General features: G+C 38.8%; 1 protein-coding gene across 5 annotated transcripts in view; it reads right to left on the bottom strand.

The window, feature by feature from the left end:
• Positions 1-18,630, bottom strand: part of FNDC3A (fibronectin type III domain containing 3A) — a 110,756-nt gene that overhangs the window by 41,112 nt on the left and 51,014 nt on the right. For 4 of the 5 annotated variants that reach the window (XM_079318836.1, XM_079318835.1, XM_079318839.1 and 1 more), the window contains 2 exons: positions 6,547-6,623; positions 1,759-1,996 (listed from right to left, as the gene is read on the bottom strand). In XM_079318836.1, coding sequence (XP_079174962.1) covers positions 1,759-1,996; positions 6,547-6,623 — 315 coding nt within the window. Of the gene's footprint in view, positions 1-1,758; positions 1,997-6,546; positions 6,624-11,104; positions 11,164-18,630 lie in introns of those variants that run through there. The other variant, XM_079318838.1, reaches the window with a different exon arrangement.

Raw genomic sequence — 18,630 nt, 5'->3', positions numbered from 1 at the left:
ACAGCGTTAAACTGCAAACTGGTGAACTCTTATGTCTAGTTCTCACATTTGTATTCATTTCCCCTTTATACTTAGAAACACTTCACTGACTCAAGATTATATATACCAAGTCTTTCCTCAGTGTAACCCTGCCTACGATAAATGCTGAAAGCTTTAAAAAAAATACATCCTTCAAAATCACCATAGAATTTGCTCATTTTTAGGTAAGTTAGATCAATCAGTCCAAAGAAGATATTATTTGTTATTCCTTATGAAAATAAGCTCAAATAAGAAGTTCCTTACAAGGATAAAAAAAATCAGAACTTCTCAGTTTCTGGATTTTTTTAAAGTCAGTCTAATTCACAGAAAGCTTGACAGAGGACTTCTAGATAAGCTGTGTCAATTTAGAAATGTGATTTTCACTACCTTTAGAGAGTTCCAGTGCTCCTGTCAGGGAACAACTGTGCTCTATGAGCATCTGGGGGTTTTTTGTGTTTTTGTTTGTTTGGGGTGTTTTGGTTTTGCTTTTCATTTGGATTTGTTGGGGTTTTTTTTGTTTGTCTGAAATAAGTGTGGTTTTTGACTTTTGAAAGCTACAGCCAAAGTCAGAGATGCAGAATTAAGAATCCCACTTTCTCGTTTTTTTTACATTAGCAGTTTAGCAAATTCTCACTGAATTCAGATAATCTGGCAGCAGAAAGTTAAAAAAATGTTATTCCATTAAGAAGCATAATTTATCTTTTATGTGTTTAATTATCATACTCCAATTTCTTAATTTAGCAAACTAAAAGCAAACAACTGCCATCTACAAGAAATCACAAAATTCATAAAACTAAAAATAAGCACCCAAAGAGCATCTAGTAACATACTGCTAGCAAAGTGGTGCAAGAAGAAATAAAGTACAACATAAGAATACAGAAACACTAAAAATTCCAGGGAGATCAAGACACTGGTATATTCTTATCTGACCACTTTGTTCATTCTAATTACTTAAGCTCAACAAATATATGAAGGCCATTTTTAGATTATTTTAGTAGCATAGAATGTTGAGAAGTTGTGTTTAACCTCCCTTTCCATAGCTTCTAGCTTTCTCTAAAAACAGCAACCTAGAACTGCTGTCTGAAAATCTTTCAAGGCCAGCACCTGCCTTATCTAAAGAAAAGCAAGTCTACAAGAAATGTAAATATTAATCTAACAACCCAGCCCCCAAGTTAGAACACAAATACACTTTGCCACCAAACCCTAGTAAAGGCAGATGTCAACAGCACTACCAAAGATGGCTCCAACCACTTTATTAAGTTTAGGTTAGTGGCACCTCATTACTCCAACTGACTTCAAAGGGACATTCAATTAAATGCATATAGTTTAATGAAAATGGACTGCTTTTTTCCTTAATAATAAGAATTCCTATTTCATGCTTCAAACGGGATGTTTGCAAGACATCAGATCTCAGAACAGTGCTCAGGCATGGATTTAAATGCTGAATCACTACAAAGACTTTCTGCATTGGTTTTCTGGGAAAATCTGTAACTTACACATGTAAGAAGCAATCTCTATGTTTAGTGGATCACTGAACAGACAACCAAATAAATTATTAGAACTTCTGGAATAATTAGCTTCAGCCAAATCAAGGCTGAAAAAAATTCTTGCAACTGAATGACTCCCATTCAAGCTATAAATCTTGCTTGACAAGACCCACACAACAACGTAACAGATGCTGAAAATGAGCAGAACATTATTCCCTTTGACAAAACCTGCAATATTTGATGAGCTACTTACCCACATCCCCATAGACTTGTGAAGTGTGATACTGAGGAATGTACTGCGTTGCCATGTCACCAGCTCCAGTCACAGGTGAGTATATGTGACGGGGTGGAGGGGGGATCATAGCTGGAAGAGGAAGGAAGCCGGGCAGTGGGGGATGTGGAGGCCTGTGTATCACTGTGTGACCACCAGGATGAAACTCTGGAGCCTGAGGAACCACCACAACCCTTCGGACACCGTTATCTTCAATAACCTGTACAGTGAGAGACACCATGCACCAAAAGAGAAATGACAGTCAGAAAAATGTTTCTATAGATCCTTAAACAAAATCAGGAATAGTAAACTCGTTAAATCTGACAAAAGGAAAACAGCAAGAAAAAAAAAGGACATTTAAAGGGCTACCTATGTTGAGTGTCTTAACTGCAGCAATTTCTGCAGCCATTAATTTCTCAATGTGATGGGGAAGAAAACAAAAAATTTGACTTCAAGAGTATCTAACAAACAGCCTGGTATATTTATGGCATAAGCCAAGCTTCTCCTAAGGGGGTCCTGTTTCCACCTTCATTCACACTGCTGGTGATCTGACTGACCTCACTCTGCATCGACAGTGAGAGAAAAGGTAAGAAGTGTCAGATTTTTGCTCTGTCCCCAACTCATCCCACCAACACTAACCCAGGAGACATTAGCCATGCTGGCCCTGCAGCAACCATCATCTGCATCAAGTTGTAGGCAAACAAACTACCAGGATGGTAGTCAGAACTCTTAAAACTCCTTCACAAGTCAGTAGTTCTAAATTATTTTTTTTCCTTCTCTCCCCCCTATCCCTCCATCTATAAAGGGGTCTTGAACCCTGAAGGAAGCCACATGGTACTCAGAAAACAGGGGCCTTTGTGGTAGCCTCTGCCAGTCTGTAGTGTAAGGGCTTGTGAAAAATTAGCAGCCTTTGTGTGAGGTACCCGAGTATTGCCCTTAGCAATGCTGCCAGAAGTTCCCAGCAATGGCAGTAGCATATGCAATCCCATGGTGAGAATCTGCTAGGTGCAGTGAGCAGAGGAGTGCTGAGCACTTGTAGCACGTCTGGGCTGTGCAGCATGTGGGGCTCTGTGGAGAGCAGGCACAAGGGCATAAACACTATGAAGTACTGAAGCAGAAAATGTTCTTCAATAAATGAGGGTGGGGCAACAACTGGACCAGAAACAAGGGTCTGCCCCTGAAGCACCTCACATCATTACCCTCTCTAAATATTTGCAAACTGACATAAATACATGACTATTGGTTGACACCTAGAGATGATCTTGGCATATTTTGAATTGTGTGTATTGTGGTGTCAGTAACTTTAGTGTATGGGATGCCAATGAATAACCTGCTCATTTCCTAGTAAAGTGCAGAAACTGCAATGGAAAGTTTTAGTTGAAATGTTTATCCAGAATAGGGAGAGAATGGAATATCATGACTACATTCAATAGCAGGGGACAAAGCAACCCTGTGACATAAGTTTTCACTGACATTTGAAATGAGAGGAGGACTGTACACACACACCAATAAACATCCTGGTGCAACAGGAACAGATCAATAGATCAAAACACTTAGTGCCAAGCTGCTTTCAGCTCCACTGTTTAAGGTTAATGGAATCATGCTTGGCTAGATTCAGCCCTGTGCCCTAGAGTGAATGTTTCCATCAAGCCCATGACAGAAAGCTGCTTGGAGGATCATTGGTTTTACCATGTTCCCATTAGGGGCTGGTGTGCATCTGGTACATCTGAAACAGAGCTTCTGATTTTGTTTTCTCTGCCAGCAATCTAATTTGTACAGCCCCAAATTATCCTGCTAGCTGAATCAATGCAAGGTGAGATTTGTATAGGAAATTGTTTCAAAACTTCACCATTGTGCTGAGAAAAACGGTGCTGTAGGTAGAGCTGCATGCTTCTAGTACTGCAGGATATGCATATGCAACAACATTCAGAAGACACATAAGTGTGTACACAGTGGAATTGACCCCACTTTACTTAATAGACAGTTGGAAATTAATATCACTTAAGTGAACATGGCTTTAAAAAACATGCATGCCATATAACTTTAAGAAATGGGTTGTTTTCAGTACACAGAAATTGCTCCTTATTGGGAAAGAGTAATTAAAGACAATACTATTAAAATCTGTGTAACTGTAGCTGTTTGGTATCCTAAAGGCAGAATATATTAGCAGTAAATACAACTAGGACTTCTGCCGTCCAATGAAATTCTCTAAACACTGAAATGTAGTTTTAATTATTTAAGTCCCTTTTGGTTACAAAATCCCCAAAATACTGCAATTTATTATGATTTTATGAGTAGACTCAGATTATGTAGGAAGCGGCTCCCATTAAAAAACAAACAAGTTGCTTAGTTTATAACTTGTTTCCTCGGGTCTGCTAATAGCCTAAGTAACTTAGAAATAGTCACCCAATTCATAACAGCAGGGACCTATATGTTTTACAAGTCTGTAACTGTGTCTCCAGATCTAACATCTGCTCAATGGTAGGCCTCTAGCAGACAACTATACAGACAAAAACGCTCCAAAAAGCAGTCAGAGCATCAGCTAAGTCCATAATTTTAAGTTAAAAAAGTAATCAAGCTCTCTATTATCCCAACTGTACTAGCAAAACGTGGTTCTGGCACAGGCCTGCTTGGTTGAGTGAACCAACCAAACATCACCGGAAAACTCACTGCAGAGAGTGAATGTAGGTGGCTTAAAAGAGGATGAATAAAGATGTGCTTTCTTTCAGTTTTACAACTACAGTTCCAAAAGAAGAGGAAGGGAAAAGGAAATCAGCTGATGAATTGCTTTTTAGTTACGTGAAGAATATATAAGAAAAATATATAAGAATTATATATAAGAATATATAAGAAAAGTAGATTTTTTTATTCACTGTTTATCCTCAACTTCTAACAGAGTACCCTGAATCACTGCCAAACAGGAACTGAAGCAAGCAGAGGCATAATAGAACTAAATTAAAATGGAGAAACAAAAGATGGTTATGTTGAAGTTCTTCCAGGCTGACAGCTTAGGACATGGAGCTGGTTTCCTATTCAACTCATCAACATATACCATACCTGAAGAAACCACAGAAGTTTGCTAGGACTGCAGTAAGTCTGGGAAAACTCTTAGCTCGATAAAGTTAGACTTTCCTGTCTTGCAAGACTACTATCAAATCTTCTGGCTTGTAAGGGGAACTCCCATCATAAACCTCAAAGTCTGGTATGTTTTGTCAGTAATAAACACTTCAGGAAGCTTATAAACTACAGCTTGTCCTGGACTACAGTACTTCTACTCAGATGAAAACAGCAGATGAGCTCATTCCACCTGCACTCTGAGCTGGATAGGTGTAAGGCACCTTCAGTTCAAAGGTCAGAGTGCTGTGCTAAAACAACACCTGCTTGGACTAACAAACTCCAGTGAAAATGAATGGGCCTCAGCAAAGCCCTGCCCTTCAGCATCTTTGATTCAAATTGTTCTCAAAGGAAAGATTAACTAATTGAAAAATTATTTTTTAGACTGGCACATGTTACACAACTTTAAAAATATATACTTCATCAACTGAAAACAAATAAAAAATAAGATGAAATTCTGATTTTCATTTAGATCTAAACCTCTGTCAGTTCTTTAAAAATGAATTCTAATAGGAATCAGGATTTTTTACTACAACCTGAAGATATGGACTTTTATTGATTATTTGTAAGTAATTTTTCTTCTATTTCCTTGGGAACTCAACTACAAAGGATGCATAGAATCAACTTATCAGCCAACTTCCAAGAGAGATGAAATATAAAACCAGAGTAAGTGGTCCGCCTGCCCTAACAGCCTTTTCTTTTTCTAGAGGACAACTTTTAAAATGTTGTTCATATAATTTGTCCAACATCTGCTGACACTGTGGGCTTTTTTGTTGCATTTTATGCCTTATAGTCCCTTCTCAGTGTACACCATTGGATGCACATTAGGTTAGAGGTAGACTGGGCATGACAACAGAATGTCTTGAGAAAGACTTACATCATGGGGAGTGGCATTCAACTTCTAACTTCCAAATCTGACCTACTAAGCCCAAGACTTGTTCTACAGGCAAAGGAAAGAGGCACCATCTAAAAGGCCACACATCTCATTATAATTCACATGTCAGAAATAGCCAAAAGAAACCATCCTTTTAATCTACTTTAAAGGATGTCCAGGTTATCTAGCTCACATTTAATTTCCAGGCATCTAAATTAGGAATCACACAGCAGTGAAAAAATGAGAGCCCCAGTTTAAGATAAGTGGTGGAAACACTTATTATATGATAACTTAGTCCCAATGGACAGCTGACATTTTCTCCATGTTGTTCGCTGCACTTTTCCAACCGACCTGCTTCTCTCCTTATCTGCAGTGAACTTCCCAGACATGAGCAATGTACACATATCCATTATATTATATATGTTATATGATACATATTATATATATTTTGCTGCCAAGATAAAATATCCACTAGCACAGGAATCAGTACAGGTCCTGCACAAGCAGATCTTTGTGTCATGATTGCATTTTATATTCAGAAGGCATCTAGTACATTAGGATTCTGAACTCAGCAAGGAACTGTGCTTGCTGCTGTCATTAGTTAATATATAACTGAACAGGCACAGATGCAGCATGAGAAGTCTCCCATCTCAGAAATACTGAGAGACATCTCCTCTTATCACCTTGCTTGATCACAGTGACTGAAACCTAACAATTAGCGATTATGGTTCCAATTCCAAAATCTGCATGAAAATAAATAAAATAAGAAGCAAGTGACATACCTGTGGGGCATATCCAGGAGGCACATAAATAGTAGGCACTGAACCATTTGGGGACATCATTGGAACCTGAGCAGGACCTAAGTGGGTTACAGAAATATTCAGTACAGCACCATTTAGTAATTTGAGAAGCTGAAAGAACATACTGAACTGCAAAGTCTCTGTGAAAAATATACAAGATAACATAAATAAACAAAGGCAATGAACTGTACAGATAAAATTATAGCAAAGGCCACTCTTTGAAATCTAAAAACCAGTTGAACCAAACCAGAAACAAACTAAAAAAAATTCTCCAGCATGTATTTCTCCTGTCTCTGTCAACAAGCCCACAGAAGAGCTCATATCAAAACTCAACAGATGACAAATCAAAAGAAATGCCCCAAGATAAAAATACACTATTAGAGACTATAAAATAGAAACAAAAATATTTGAAACAAACTGCTGAAACCAGATAGTATTCAGTTAAGAGTTACAAAGAAAATGACTTACAAAACCGCTGTTTTTTACTATAGTCTTATCAACTAAAGTAGTCTCAGTACCACAGAAGTGAGAGGTGGCAAACAAGCCACATACTTATGGTCCCAGGGAAAAGCCTACAAAAAGTACTACCAACTAGTGAGTCTGCTCCAGCTAACGGGAAAAGTCAGGACATCAAGGTGATCCTTGTATCATGTTAACCATAAAGACACACACTTAGATAAATATGACACAACGGGAAAGTGTTAAGGTGGCATTTGTAGATAAAGTATTGCCTAGAAAATCATATACCTTCAAAGAGCACAGGGATGCTGTCACATATTTGGATTTTCAAAAAGCTTTGGAGAATATATCTTAAAGAAGTAATGCTGCCTTTGATTGGAGAACGGGAAACTAAGAAAAGTAAATGAGCAGCTTTCAAAGTTCTTCGAGTGACCAAAAAGAGTCTCATAGGCTCCCAGTGTATTAAGCAAAGTTTCCAGAAAAGAAAATGAACAGCAAGGTGATAAATTGTTGCCATGTTCTCGGAGAGCAGCACTTACTGATCAGATGACAAAAACCCAGAAGGAATAATGTAGGTAAGTGCAAAGTGATGTGTCTGGATAAAACCAGAAGTGTTTCTTTAGAGCCTTAAACCATAAATCAGATGTAAACAAACATATAATGCAGCTACTACATGGATTTCTAAAGAAATACCAGCCAAGTGTTGTTTTAGTGGCATTCGCAGAAAGAAAGAGAACATTAAAAAATCATTACTAATGGAACAGGGAACAAGCAGAAAACATCATTATGCTGTGCTATAAATTCATGCTGTACCTCAAATCCTTGTGCAACGTGTTTGACTCCACCTTTCAAAAAGAACACTCTGGACTAGAAAAGGACAAAAAGATGTTTACAGTGGCTTTCCACCTGTTTATCAGGAAAGATTCAAGAGACCGAGATTCTTCCAGCAGATGGTTAAAAGAACTGGAAGCAGAGAAACAGTAAAAGACCTAATTAAAAAACACCTAAAAATGAAAAGATAGATAATTTGTAATTTCTCATTCACAAGAATCAGAGATAGTAAACTAATTCACCTGGTAAGTTTTAAAATAGATAAGGGAATTTCTCATAAAATGCACAGCTAAATTGTGTAACTCCTTGCTTTAAGAACTGCATAGAAACTAAAGATTAGGTTCAGTTTGGGAGAAATAATCCATTAAGAGCTGTAAAAGTTATAAGTACTACTTTTGTTTAATGAACAAGGAAGTGCCTTCTGTGTGCCTGCCCTATCCCTATGCTGTCCCCTTTAGTATTTGATACTGGCCTCTACTGCAGCAAGCACATTGGTACTGGCTCAAGAGGGACATCCTTACGTTACTGTGTTTTAAATACACAAGGCAACAAACACTGAAGTTTAATAATGAAAAAACACAGAAACATAATATAATTTTAACAAGTTTTGTGACAAGACAGAAGGCTGGGATTCAGACACTGTAGGCTGCATTCTGCAAATTTCTAATTCAGTATATTGAAGCTACCAAAAGTAGCAATTCAACTGAGTGCCGTTTCAGTAACACTTCTGAAAGGGCATTTGCAGCTCCACCTTAATGTTTTTTAAAACTCTGTTAGGATCTGCAGATGGAAAGTACTAAGTAAATGCAAAGTACAGTAAATAAGATTAGCATACCTCACTCTGATATGCATGGACTTGACAGAAAAATAAAGATACCTCTGTCTGAAAGCCAAGAGCAGGGAAAAGGAATGAAAAGCACTCCTTAGAAAAGCAGCATGCAATCCAGCTTGATTGCATATATTATGGGAATTTCTTTAGAATCAGACACAGAAGTTAGCAAACATGTTCCTAAAAAGAATAACAGCTTTATTATCAACCAAATGCTAACCCACAACTGGGGGAGGGGGTGAAGAAACTTTTTAGAGAACAAGATCTTTAATGAATTATTCACTGAACTCTGCAACAGTGAAGAATATAAAGACTACAGTAATAGATAAATTGAGAACTGAACATTCTTCCAGTGTTTTTGTTCACCTGGAACTCCAAAATGTTTCAGCAAAAGTTTCTCCAGTATGAAATGCAAAAAAGAAATGGAAGTGAAGCAAAAATCAGTAAGAGAAACTTCAAGCAGTGCATTACCTTACTGCAATAAATTCAAAAAGGTCAAAAATAATGGAAGCACATTCATTGTAAGTTGCCACTGAAACAAATAATGGTTTAAATTCTTATATAAAAAGGTGGATCTTATACAACTTGTATCTTCCATTGCTTACCTGCAGTTTTTCTATGAGTACAAAACTGACACCTTCATTAAACTCACAATTTTAACTATGTAAGTTTCAAGTAAGTGGAAAATTAAGACCACATTTACTTGAAACTCTTACAGAACACAATGTCCTTGGGGGATGATGAAACTCACATAAGGCAAGCGGTTTCTTTGAGAACTGGTGATTATCTGTGCTTGGCTTTTTTGTTTTGTTTTGCTTTAAGCATCTACAGAGTATTGTTTAACAACCTTTTAAAGGTTTATTTATTTAGCACTTTAATCTCTCTAACAAACAAAGGGCAGTTATCTCCAATCCAGTACAAAGGTTGTTCCACAAAGCCATTTCCAGTATACCATAATCTAACAGTCACAAAAATAAAAGTATAAACTGAATGTACAAACCTGAAAAAGTATTGCAGTGTTAGAATAGAGTCAACCCAGTAGTTTCAAATTTTCCATCCCATCTTTTGAACTTTAAAGTACCAGAATTAATGAAAACACACTTGAATATTCAAGAACTCTAATTTACGTCTGATTAGATTTCCAAGTGGTTGGGAAATGAAATTTCTAGATGTACATCCAAGGAAATGATAAGCATAGAACAAAAAGTTGGCAGACTTCACAGGTATTTTTAATGAACATCGTGGTTTACAGCAAGACACCTGCAAAATTTTATCTCAAGATAAAATTCTAATATGCTGTAAAAACATGTATTTTTTTTTTCTGTGCTAATGTGAAGATCTCATCTCTCCTATGGTGCAATACACTGTAACAAGAATTTTCATGCTTTTAAGTACTGGCTGGACCGCTGCATGATAAAACCAGTATGTTTTACCATGAGGTGAGAGTTATCATAAAGTATCAGCAAACAACAGCATCAGGAACTCATGTTAAGGAAACATCTAATTTTCCATAATGCACATAAAAAGAATTCATTTAATCCAAATCACTGCATGAATGTATAATGAATGTTCATAACTTGATTGCTGGTAAGGGGAGGTCTCAAATCTTTGCTATATTTTCAGGTATACAAGTTCTCCTACACAGTAAGTGGAAAAGAAACATTGTGGGAGTGGAAACAAACACATAACTGTGTTACTTTATTACTGAAAAATGTTTCATCAAACTCACAAGGGTTGATTTAATGAAACTGAACCCAAGAAACAGATGTTTCACCACACTTTCAATTTATTATTGTCCTAAAATCACACCAACGGGAGGAATACCTCCTTCCCCTAGCAATAGCTGGTGAACTTCCCCAACGCGTCTATTTGAGCAGACTATAAAAATCTTGCAATGCTCATTACAGCCACCATAAACATGCACCAAAATTACAGCGCTGTATCATCGCTAGGATCGTGACAAGGTGATCTAAACATAGTAACACCTGAAAACCAGGGGATACCGCCACCGCTCGCCCAGCGGATACACCGTTTCTTTTTATTTCAACCACGAAGCTCCGCTCCGTGGCAAGTGGCCGATAGGAGCCCGGCGAAGGAGCACACACCGGATTCCCGGCGCCGGGCAGGGAATGCTCTTCCGGGGCACTCGGCCCGGCCCTGCGCTCCAGCACCCGGCTGCCACGGCCTCCCAGAGCCGGCGTGCTGCTCCCCCACGGCCCCGGCCCCGCCGCCACCCCTCCGACAGCGCACCGCCGCCACAAGGCCTGGCAGCGCTCCGCCTCCTGCCCCACACATTTTTATTGCTTTTTCCCCGGCCATGGCAGCTCTCCCCCATCAGCCACTGCCGCACCAGCGCGGAGGCCGCCGGCCCGCAGGTGTCGTGTTTCACGGCGGCCGGTGCGGGCAGGCGGGAGTGCTTACCGCTCATTTCGGGCCGGGCCGGGCCGGGCCGGCAGGCGGGCGGGCGGCTGCTCCCGGCGGCCGCGGCAGCGGGCGGGAGGGGCGGGGCGGGGCGGGTCCCTCGCTCCCTCCCTCAGGTGCGCGGCCGGGCCCGCTCCGCTCCGCTCCGCCCCGCGGCCTCCCGCGCCCCGGCCCGCTCCGCCCTGCCCGCGCCGCCGCTTCAAGGGGCAGCGCCCCCGCACCGCCACGGCCTCCGACACCCCGCGGGGCTCCCCGCACTGTAATCTACCGACTGCCATTGCCTGAGCTGATCCCAGCCGTTTAGCTGAAAGCTTTTACGTTAATTAGCATAATTAAGTATAAAGAATTACTTAGGCCCAGTCCTTGCTGAGGATTTTCCTTGGGCTGACCTGCTAATCAGTTTACACCTAAGAAAGGGGGTGCACAAACAGATCTGGTTGCAAACACACACTTTCCGGCCCAGCGTTTGAAAAGCCGCAATGACTTTGATACTAATCTGTGTGGATATTGCGGCTCATGAACAGTGCTATACTTAGCATTAGTCTAATGTGAACGGTGATGAATCACTGCTATCCCCAGGAGGAAATAGCATTCAGGATTTACTGCAGCACATTAGGTTAACTATGGCTCTATAACCGAACACCCACACTTTGACATCACACAGGCGATGATATGCATCACTGACGCAAGCACTGACAGGATCAAACACAAAGGCCACAGCAGCTGAAACAATAGAGCGCCAGCTGACGTAGCAGCACACCCCTCCAACACCGATGGGCTGCACTAAATCAATAGTACCAGATGCCACAAACAGTTGCACCACTCTGTCTTTTACATAAGGGCTGAGACCTCAAAGTTTTATTTTGGGTTCCCAACAGCTACAACTAATTAAAAAATCCAGTAACAACAACCATCACCAATTGGTCTACACTTGTCTTGTAAGCCATGCCTGGAAAATACTTCCAAATGAATACTTTAAGTTAACCTCAACATCTTTACATGTACTAGGCACAACATAATTAAAAGAAGATATAAGAAAAAAGGAAAGCAAGCACAGACCTTACTGTTGGCCTAAGCTGGAGAAGGAGCAAAAGAAGGAACTGGGATCACTGCAAGGACACAGGTGATCAAAAGACTTCAGCTGGCAGTGCTGTCAATTTAACATATCCCTTATGTTCCAAATTCATCCTGACAAAACAATCCCTTCCCTTCCCCCATCCATCTGTCTACTTTTGCAATCAAGGCTGGGGAACAGCAGCTGACAAAGCCACAACATCAATTGAAATGTATTAACTGACTAGGAAAAAAAAAGGAAACCTATCAGTAGACAGCAGGCTGGCAAACAAAAGGAAAAACTGAAGGTAAAACATTATCATACTTCCTTTCAAAAGTGAGGGGAGGGGGGAGGCATCAGTTTCTTTTACAGAGACTTCGGAATAATGGATAAAAGAGCAGAAAGCTATGAAGCCTAACTAGAGTATTTCTAAAGATTACATCCTAATGAGATCCTGATCTTTCCCATGAAACCACACATACATATTCACAAGAAAATCCCTTCTCAGGCAGAGTGCAGAGATGACAGGTTCCTATAGCACTTTATCACTAATGCAGCTATCAGTTTTCTTTTATAATGGCCTGATATACTTTCAAAGGGAAAAGGTGACAATGGTTTCTATGTTCAAATGTTAAGTGTACTTTTACTTCACCTGTTTCTAAACAAGGACCATAGTGCAATTTTGTAATTAAAAAAAAAAGACCGCTGGTCCATGCTTTTGGATGGGACAAACTTCATAAGACAAAGGTACATTTGGGAATTTGCAGAAGAATGATTGTAGTTGTTTGAGATACTACAATAAGACTTTTTATAACTACTTTCTGAAGCAACTGTGTGGCACAGTGAGGAATTCTACTTCACTAAAAAGAAGTAACAATGATTCAAAGATGTCAATGTGGAAATACAACAAACACTTTGTACTGTGCAGCCCAGGCTGTTAAATTACCCTGTTTAGTTTACCAGTTTAGGGCAATGATTTAGTAACTATGTGGAAGAGTTACATCAAAAAACTGTTCACTCCCTCACAGACATCCAGTTTAAATATTGGGTGAACCATAAATCTCTGCATTTTAAAGGGAGTCAAATGTGATATACTGCACAGAGAAGCTTTGATAAAAGTGTTATTCTTAGCAGGAAAAATATTCTGCACTCATTCTAACTGCACTGCATATTTGCTTAGCTTTTGCTTTAAGGAGAGCTTAATTTCCTAGCACTGATGGTGAGCAGTACAGATCTGCAACATTTTCAAACTAATATTTGTGCATGCTGCTTAAACATGTGCTTGATTCACAACATTCAGAATAATCTGCACCTTAATAATCTAACAGTTGTTACCACTAGAATTGGTGTTTCTCTAATCAGATGGTTTGGTTTTCTCCCACCATACAGCACTGCAGATCAGAAAGTTAGAAAGCTAAGCACTGCTACTGACAGCTGCTTGTGGTTAAGAGTGAAAAGCACAAGTGAGTCTCAACAGTTGGCAGTTCTTGGTGTGTAGACAGTGTGTTCTACAAAAGACTGTGTTGATACAGAGAAGACATCTTAGAAGGAACAAGTAATATCTTCAACTTCCTCCCCCTTCCTGCCTGATTGTGCTAAGAATAGTATTACATAGTATAATTACTTGTAAAAGCCTTTTCATCATCTTGGTATTCAACTTATTACACTAATGAGTTATTTTTTTTAATTACCTGGCTACATTGGCTTGAAACTAGAATGCAGAATTATCTGGCACATTCTGCTGTCTCAGCTGGCATTCAAAGAAGCCTCCCTTCCTTTGTGCAAATTTCTTACCATTACCCCTTCCCAAATTATTATGCACACACACACATGTATCTATGTGATATATATATATACACACATACACTCATACATAAAATGTCTTGAATATGACTTATAGAATATTACTCATACAAATCTAATGTATTAAGAAAATCAGTAGTTTCCATATAAATTCTGGTACAATTTTACCAGATTCTAAGGTAAGGTATTTTTAATTTATGGATAAGATATTTATATGGATATTAAAGAAAAAAAAAACCAACAAAAAACCCCAACTGTTTGAACAAACTGGGATTAATACATCATGTACAGTGTCAGAAAACACAGCAAAAAGTCATATCAGAAAAGGCTGCCAAGAAGAAATTCAGTGCCCAAGTCAATTTTTTATTTCTATCCAAGGCAGACATCTCTAAAGACATAGTATTCGGAGTCTCTGGAATCTACTAATAGCAAATACTTTCATTTGAAAACCTTTGAGTTGTCTAGGTTTCAATCTAATTATATAAATGAATACAATGCAAATTCATGTTGCCCATTTAAAATAAAACCACAGAAGAACAAAAGTTATTATTATTATAAACAGCTGAAATCCTCCTAGTATGTAAAATAAATACAAAACACATCTTTCTTTAAAGGGACTAGTTTGGGAGTGATCATTCCTAACTAGAAGATACAAAACTAAGTTGGTAGGATGTGGGGTATTTCAGCTTTCCAGAAATCCTATAATCCAGGATTCGACATGATTTAGCAGAAGAGAGAAAAATTTATAAATCTAGAAAGATATTGGCTCTATCACTAGAGTTCTAGGGTGCAAAACCAGGGCTAAATATTTTTTTTAGTATAAGGTAAAAAGTTAATGCCAACTGCTGATTTTTAAAAGCCCTCCCACCCAACAGCCCTATCTCACTGAAATTTTAGTCTCTTCGATGTGGTTCTAGTATTAGGTGAGTCTGCTGTTCTGATCAGATAAAAAGATTATTTGTAACAATACAAAGCAATGGAAAGAGTTTGGCCCTACAGGCTGCATCTCCTCACACTCACTGCATACAATTATTTTTATGTCTTCATGTGGAGGTGGTCACTTGAGTCCACCAACGAAGTTCCTGGCAACGCTGCAGTTCCACAAACAAATGTTCTGATGTAGGCTTCTTAACCAAGAAATAGATTTTGAAGTTATACTTTATTACACAGTTTTGTTTCAAATTGTGAGTGGAGAAAACAATCCCTTAGGCTGACAATTCAAAAGATGACATTTGTAATGAGAAATCATTCTGTCATGCCACAAACTGTAGGGAACAAAACCCAGGCAAATTATACAGAATCATTTGGCAAAAGAGGGACTTTAGACCAACTTGAAAACATCTGATGTCATACACCTTACACTCTGCAGCATCTAAAGCAAACACTTGGCTTCAGCAGCATGATACACTGGCTGCCTCCAGAGGACAAGTCTCTGCCTCTGCACATTCACCACAGCTTGCTCCTATTTAGGAGAGTGCTATGAACACCAAACTAAGAAATAACTGCGTCTCTTTTGCATTAGATGGACCACTAGAAACTGGAATGGAACATGCTTCACTCCTTTAATCCAAGAGCTTCTAAGTGGAAAATTCAGAGCCAGCCTTTAAAACAGGAAGTAGAACCCAGGACTTCACTTAAATCATAGAGGAATCCCAATAACATCAACAGAAAAAGGCAGAATGCTTTCCCATATACTTTCCCTCTAGAATCTATTTTTCAGGTGAAGATGCTCATCTCCAAAAGTCAACAAAAGGCCAACTCAGACTTTTCCAGAGCCTTACAGATAAGGAATACTTCTGGAATTGAGGAGCTATGGGTTTAGATTCTGTGGTACTTGCAGAGATCAGATTTTTTTCAGTTGTGGGCAAGTGCTTTGAACAATTTCCTGCTGATGATACTGTTTGCATTTCAGAATAAACTTAGTACAGCCCAAGCAGACAAGCAGCCTTTCTCCAGAAGGAGAAAGGCATCATTTACATACTGTCTGTATACTGTCTCTGATGTCTGTCTCCTGATTGTCCCCTGCAGCCTCATGTTTTGTAGCATTACAGGCATGTAGGGAATTCCACAGTCAAAAGAGGAGAAGCAATGGATTCAGCATGCTTGCTAGGATTAGATCATTATTTAGTAGGTCACCTGGGCTGCATCTGAGACTTCTGCAGCTAAATCCAAGTTACAGCTAAGGAGGAATCCAACCATCTTAAACATGACCCCTTGCAATCACAATTCTTCCCACAGATAATTTTTTCTCTGTCTTTGTACTAACAACAAGCTACCAATGCAGCTACAAGAGGGGATGATCTGAAGACAGTGAAAATAAAAATATGACTGAAAAACTACTGATCTTGAAGACTGTTATCACTGCAAATGACATGATAAACACTTCAACATTTATATTAAGATTTCTGACTCTGTTAATGACTTAAGGTCCACATACATGAATTTTCATGCCCATAAAAGCTTTGAAGAAATTTGATCCCAAATTAATTAACCCCAAACCAGAATACATATAAAAAAAGCAATGGTATTGTAAAACTTAGCCACACAGAAAGGTGTCATGCTTGCTACAGACATCTGCAGCCTCTTCTGCAGTGAAATGCTTCTACCATTGCACAAATCCCTTAACACTATCAACCAATTTGCACTGCAAATCTCACATTTTACTGCTGAAAGTGATGTGGAAGTGGTCAGGGTCTGCAATCTAAGTAATAACTAATAAAGACTTTAAAATATGTATGTTTTAAACTTGTTTTGGATTGTGAAGTTTAAAATTTGGTCTTTTTGGTGCTTTATGTGACTAAGACTCCTTGACTCTCCACAATGAACTCCTTACAGATCACTTAAATGTGGCATTATTTTCTACAAATTTCAAGCAAGTTACCACATACAGGAAGTATGTAAGCTCAAATACTAAGAGCATCTATGACAAAGGCTTCTCTTGATAAAAAGCTTTAGCAATGTTAATAAACATGTATTATCAGAAAGAAAGTATCTGGAAAAGCAGTAAGCTGGGACCAGAAACAAAGATAAGCCTATACCACTGCAGTGCTCTCTTCAAATTCAATTTGCTTTGTAACCAAATACGTTTTGGAAAGTAACACACCCACTGTTTTGGCATCCAAAATGAACCTGGAGCCAGAAAGAACTATGTAAGGAATCTACTTACCTGTGCCAAACAAGAGGCCAGGGATGAAACTGGCTCAGACATATAAGGGTTGTCATTCCAAACCAGAAGAAGGGAAAAAAGACACATGAATATGGTGGATTTCCTTAGCATACATTATGTATGGATCAATACATCCCTCCATGAAGAATCTAAGACAAGAAAATTGCTTAATAGCTGTAAAGTAAATGTACCCTTTGTGCAGAAATCTTTTTATTGCATCTCTATTGTCTGGATGCAGGAGATCTAAATTTTCTGTTGTTGAACCATGAGGGCTCAAGGCCTGAAAAACACCTCATGAATCAAGTCTATTCACCTGCAATTGCATTCCTCTCCCCCATTATCATACATCAAGATCCATCATAAATGGATTCTATGTTGAAGCATTAAGACCAACAACAAAGCAGATCTTTTATCCACGTGTCTCCCCAGTGGACTGCTCTTCTAGACCACCATTCTCCTAGGTAGCCAGGTTTCTTGTAATTACATAAAAGTATTTCACAGCCATTTGATAGCCAACTGGACTCCAGACTAGCTCTGGCATTAATTTTTTCTTTTAAATCCCTGTTGTTTTCTACCAAAAGTCATTGTTAGCCAAGCAAAAGAAGTTCTTCTACTTTTTTTAATATATTTTTTCTGAATATCCTAACAGCTCTTTTTTACGACACCCGGAGACAGTTTCTTTTCATCTTTCGTAAATGAGTTATAAAATTACAGTTGAAATCTCAGCAGAACCCTGTAAAACGCAACTAAACATCTGAAGCTATTCTAACAACTGTCCTGATACATTTTATGATCCCACTAAGTTACAGATACATTATACTGGAGATAATATTTATCTTGTGAGTCAAACAGATAGCTTGCTTGCTTCTTCCTTCTCTTTATCAAGTTTCAAATGAGGAGATCCCCATCTATAATTTAGTAATCTTATGCATGACCTGGCATTGTATATAACTGCATTTCACCCAGTTCACCCATACCATTCAAACAACACTCCTTTGAACAACTACTGCATGTTCTTGTTGATCTTTTACTGCTTCTGGAATACAGATTTCCTGTGCCATTAGAGTGGTCTGGATGATCAGCTTTGCTGAAATACCAAGTATTTCTAGAATGTCTCGCTAGCCAAAAGACACACGAGTGCATTGATTACTAAGTGATTAAGGAGGAATATATTTACATCCTAGGCTAGCTGTGCATCATGCTTTAGCATTCAATCCTTTTCTATTTCAAGGACAATTTAGAATCTTTTTAAAAAAAGGTTATACTAAGTCTGCTGAAGTTCTTTGGAAATAGTGATCCAAAACATTCTGTGCTATGCTTTCAAGGAAACATGCAACATGCAGGTACCTGGCCTCAAGACTCCACTGCATACCTGCAATTCTTCACACCTGCATTTCCTAGTCCTATCTGCTTCCCACTGGCCCTCATATCTGCCCAAACTATATCCTAAATAAATGTAACCTTACCCAACATTAAGCCTCTTTTTCTCTGTGGAATATTCTC

The sequence above is a fragment of the Erithacus rubecula genome (genome assembly GCF_903797595.1).
Source record: "Erithacus rubecula genome assembly, chromosome: 1".
In the NCBI taxonomy this organism is placed as follows: Eukaryota; Metazoa; Chordata; class Aves; order Passeriformes; family Muscicapidae; genus Erithacus; species Erithacus rubecula.
Note: the sequence above shows the minus strand (reverse complement) of the source record. Positions and strands in the feature narration are given on the sequence as shown.